At 45.5% G+C, this 5,144-nt stretch overlaps 1 protein-coding gene across 3 annotated transcripts in view; it reads left to right on the top strand.

The window, feature by feature from the left end:
• LOC122553319 (autophagy-related protein 2 homolog B-like) overlaps window positions 1-5,144 on the top strand; it is a 111,837-nt gene that overhangs the window by 63,032 nt on the left and 43,661 nt on the right. For all 3 annotated transcript variants that reach the window (XM_043696876.1, XM_043696877.1, XM_043696875.1), the window contains exons 22-23: window positions 4,629-4,834; window positions 5,006-5,086. In XM_043696876.1, coding sequence (XP_043552811.1) covers window positions 4,629-4,834; window positions 5,006-5,086 — 287 coding nt within the window. The remainder of the gene's footprint in view (window positions 1-4,628; window positions 4,835-5,005; window positions 5,087-5,144) is intronic.

Here is a 5,144-nt window from a genome sequence, read left to right as displayed (position 1 = left end):
ATTCCCAACGCCCCTCCCCCAAGTCCCTCCTTCCTACCTTTTATCTTAGCCTGCTTGGCACACCCTCCTCATTCCTGAAGAAGGGCTTATGCCCGAAACGTCGATTCTCCTGTTCCTTTGATGCTGCCTGACCTGCTGCACTTTTCCAGCAACACATTTTTAAGCTCTGATCTCCAGCATCTGCAGTCCTCATTTTCTCCTATGGGGTATTCTTCCCCAATGAACTCATCTTAACAACTTCAACTGCTTACCTTGGTGCCATTTCTAAAAAGGAATGACTGCTCATTTCAATGTAAGAAAATGTTGATTATGGAATTGATTTGTGACATTCCAACATAAAGTTGTGTGAAAATGAAGGGACCTGGAAAAGTTACCTGTGCATGCTGTTTGTTGTGGTGTTCAGATGTAAACATAGGAGGTTTAGTTAGTAAGTTTGCAGATGACTTCAAAATTAGTGGTGTAGTCGACAGTGAAGAAGGTTATCTCGGAGTACAATGATCAGAGGGGCCATTGGGCTGAGGAGTGGCAGGTGGAGTTTAATTTAGATAAATGTGAGATATTGCATTTTGGTAAGGCACACCAGGGCAGGAATTAATGGGAGGGCCCTCGAGAGTGTTGCCGAACAAACAGACCTAGTGGTTACAGGTTCACAGTTCTGTGAAAATGGAGGCACAGGTAGACAGGGTAGTGAAGAAGACGTTTGGCACGCTTGTCTTCATTGTTCAGAACATTGTGCACAGGAGTTGGGATGTCATAGTTAAGAGTGCGGTGCTGGAAAACTCTCGCCTCTAATCTCCAGCATCTGCAGTCCTCACTTTCTCCCAGTTTGGATTGTCATGCTGCGGCTGTACAGGACATAGTGACCAACGACATAGGTAGAAAGAGGGGCAGGGATGTAAGTCAGGATTTCAGGGAGCTAGGATGGAAGCTGAGACCAAGAACAAACAGAGTTGTTATCTCTGGATTGTTACTCGTGCCACGTAAAGTGAGGCGAAGAACAGGGAGAGATATCAGCTGAACACGTGGCTGCAGGAATGGTGCAGGAGGGAAGGTTTCAGATATATGGATAATTGGGCTTAATTCTGGAGAATGTTGGACCCCTACTAACAATACGGTCTTCACTTGAACCAGAGGGATACTAATATCCTGGGTGGGAAATTTGCTGATGCTATTCGGGTGGGTTTAAACTAGCTCAGCAGGGGGATGGGAACCTGAGGTGTAGTTCCAGTTCAGAGCAGGATGAGAGTAGGGAGGGAATGGACAGGATTTCATGGTCACAGGAATGTGTTGGCAGACAGCAAGCTGGTTTGAAGTGTGTCTACTTCAATGCCAGGAGTATTTGGAATAAGGTAGGTGAGCTTGCAGCATGGATAGGTACCTGGGACATCGATGTTGTGGCCATTTCAGAGACATGGGTAGAGCAAAGTCAGCAATGGATGTTGCAGGTTCCAGGGTTTAGATCTTTCATTAAGATCGGGGAAGGTGGTAAAAGAGGGGGAGGTGTAACTTTTATCGTCTAGGACGGTATAACAGTGGCTGATAGAACATTTGACAAGGACTTGTCTAGTGAGGTGGTATGGGCTGAGGTTAGAAACAGGAAAAGAGAGGTCACACTGCTGTGAATTTTTTATAGGCCTCTGCAGAGTTCCAGGGATGTGGAGGAGAGGATTGGCAAAACGATACTGGGTAGGAGTGAAAGGAACATGGTGGTCATTATGAGGGATTTTAACTTCCCCAACATTGACTAGAAATGCTATAACTCTAGTACACGGATGGATCCGTTTTGTCCAATGTGTGCAGGAGGGTTTCCTGACACAGTATGTCAAAGGACCGACAAGGGGGAGCCCACACTGGATCTGGTACTCGGTAATGAACCAGGCCAGGTGTTTGATTTAGTGGTAGGTGAACACTTTGGAGAGAGTGACCATAGTTCAGTTATGTTTAGTTTAGCGATAGAAAGGGATAGGTAAATGCCACAGGAGTTATAGATGGGGGAAGGGCAATTATAATGCGATTAAGCAAGACTTAGGAGGCATAGAATGGGGCAGCAAAATGGAGGGGATGGGGACAATCGAAATGTGGAGCTGGTTTAAGGAACAGCTATTGCGTGTCATTGGTAGGTATGTCCCTGTCAGGCAAGGAGGAAATGATAATGTAAGGGAACCATGGTTTACGAAAGAAATTGTAAATCTTGTTAGGCGGAAGAGGGAGACTTATGTGACATTGAGGCGAGATGGTTCAGATGAAGCGAGGAAAGCTACAGAGTAGCTAGGAAGGATTTAAGACAGAGTTAAGAAGAGCAAGGAGGGGACATGAGCAGTCTTTCGCAGGTAGAATAAAGGAGAACCCTAAAGCTTTGTGTAGGTATGTGAGGAATAAAAGAATGACTAAAGTTGGAATAGGGCCTATCAAAGACAGAAGTGGCCAGTTGTGTGTGGACTCTGTGGAGATCGGAGAGATGCAAAACGACCATTTCTCAATCAGTTTGCAGTCAGGAAAAGGAGAATATTGTAAAGGAGAAAACTGAGATACGGGCTATTAGACTTGAAAGGATTGAAGCTAGTAAGGAGGAGGTGTTATCAATTCGAGAAGGTGTGAAAATAGATAAGTCCCCTGGGCTGGATGAGATTTTTCCGAGAATTCTCTGGGAAGCTAGGAAGGAGATTGCAGAGGCTTTAGCCTTGATCGTTGAGTCGTCATTGTCTACAGGTTTAATACAGAGGACTAGATGATTGCAAATGCTGTGCTCTTGTTCAAGAAGGGCAGTAGAGATGACCAAGGTAATTATAGACCAGTGAGCCTTACGTCTCTTGTAGGAAAAGGTTTGGAAAGGATTATAAGAAATAGGATTTATAATCATCTAGCAAGCAACGATTTGATTCTTCAAGGGCAGGTCGTGTTTCGCAAACCTCATTGAGTTTTTTGAGGAGGTGACCATGAGGGTAGGGCAGTTGATGTAGTGTACATGGACTTCAGTAAAGCCTTTGATAAGATTCCACATGGTAGGCTACAGGAGAAAATACAGAGACATGGGATTGAAGGTGATTTAGCAGTTTGGATTAGAAACTGGCTTTCTGTAAGAAGGCAACGAATGGTAGTTGATGGAAAATATTCAGCCTAGAGTCCGGTTACTTGTGGTGTGCCCCAAGGATCTGTTTTGCACCATTGCTGTTTGTCGTTTTTATAAACTACTTGGACGCAGGCATAAGTGGATGGGTTAGTAAAAGACTAAAGTCGGTGGAGTGGTGGACAGTGTGGAAGAATGTTGCCGGTTGCAGGGAGACTTGGATAACTGCAGAACTGGGCCGAAAGGTGGCTAATGGAGTTCATTGCAGATAAATGTGAGGTGATTCACTTTGGGAAGAATAACAGGAAGGCAGAATACTGGGTCAGTGGAAAGACTCTTGGTAGTGTGGATGTGCAGAAGGATCTTGGTTTTATTGGTAGAGGGATTGAGTTCTGGAGCCGTGATGTCATGCTGAAACTGTACAAAACACGAGTGTGGCTGCACTTGGAATATTGTGTGCAGTTCTGGTCGCCCCATTATAGGAAGGATGTGGAAAATTGGAAAAGGGGCAGAGGAGATTTACCAGGATGTTACCTGGTCTGAAGCGAAGGTCTTATGAGGAAAGGCTGAGAGACTTGTGTCTGTTCTCATTGGACAGAAGAAGGCTAAGAGAGGATCTAATAGAGACATATAAGATGATCAGCGGATTAGGTAGGGTGGACAGTGAAAGTCTTTTTCCTAGGATGATGATGTCAGCTTGTACAAGGGGGCAAATTGAGGGGTGATAGATTTAAGACAGATGTCAGAGGCAGGTTCTTCATTCAGAGAGTGGTAAGGGCGTGGAATGCCATGCCTGCCAATATAGTTAACTCAGCCATATTAGGGGCATTTAAACAGTCCTTAGATAAGCACATGGATGATGATAATGGGATAGTGCAGGGTGATGGGCTTAGATTAGTTCACAGGTTGGCGCAACATCGGGGGCCAAAGGACCTGTTCAGCGCTGTATTGTCCTATATTCTATGTTCTATCGGCAAGGCCACCTTTACAATACTATGTACAGTTCTGGTCACCCTTTTGTTAGAGATTAATAAACTCATGAGGGGCTTTGATCGGGTGAATAGCCAAGGTCTGTTTCCCCTGGTGGGGAAGTCTGAAACGAGAGGGCATAAGTTTAAGGTGAAGGGGGAAAGATTTAAAAATGACCTGATGGGTATCTTTTTCCATGCAGAGGGTGATGGGTGTAACGAGTGAGCTACCAGAGGAATGGATGGAGTGGACAAGCCAGGCAGCACAAGGTGTTGCTTTCTCCACCTCCTGATGCTGCTTGCCTTGCTATGTTCTTCCAGCCTCCTGCTTGTCTACTTTGGATTCTAACATTTGCAGGGTTGTTTTTGTCTCTGAGGAAGGGGTGGGGGCAGGTCCAATTACAATATTTAAAAGGCACCTAGATGGGGATATGAATACGAATTGTTTAGAGAGATATGGGCCAAGTGCTGGCAAATGGGAGTAGGTCAGATTGGGGTTCTGATCTGCAAAGATGAGTTGGACCGAAGGGTGTGTATGACTCTGACAGTCTAGTTCTGTTTTTTTTCCCATCCTATCCTCTGGTCCATTGCAGGAGTAGTTGAGGATGTATGTGCCCCTGGTGATATAAAGCTCCCCAGCAAGTCTCTGCCTCCTTGGGTTGAACCTACCATCTACAAGTCTGAGGAGGGTGCTCTGACCAAGCAGGCTGCTGCACCAGTGGGAGTTGGTGTAGAAAGTCCAAACATGCTCTCCATCGCAGTGAAAGTACATCACAACAGAAATGAGAGCAACATGAAGGTAACTTTTATGGTAATTTTTGTTTGTTGGCGCTACTGTGTAGTGTCTTGCGATATTTCACGGCATTAAAAAAACCATATTAATGCAGACTGTTCAAGGAGAAGAGGGTAAACATCAAAGTGGGCAGTTTTCAGTTGACATTGATGTATTTTCCTCTCCCTCTTGTTTCAGGAGATCCTGGTGGCTGTCGGGTTGCGTGGGGCCACCCTCCAGCATCGCAATGTGCCTCCAGGGCAGAGTTGGTATGAGCAGGTTAGCTTCACATCAGTCATCTCTGGGAGGGCTGAAGGCTGCCTGGTAACACACAGAT

Source organism: Chiloscyllium plagiosum, chromosome 10 (assembly GCF_004010195.1).
Source record: "Chiloscyllium plagiosum isolate BGI_BamShark_2017 chromosome 10, ASM401019v2, whole genome shotgun sequence".
Taxonomy (NCBI): domain Eukaryota; kingdom Metazoa; phylum Chordata; class Chondrichthyes; order Orectolobiformes; family Hemiscylliidae; genus Chiloscyllium; species Chiloscyllium plagiosum.
This window is presented reverse-complemented; position numbering and strand designations above follow the sequence as displayed.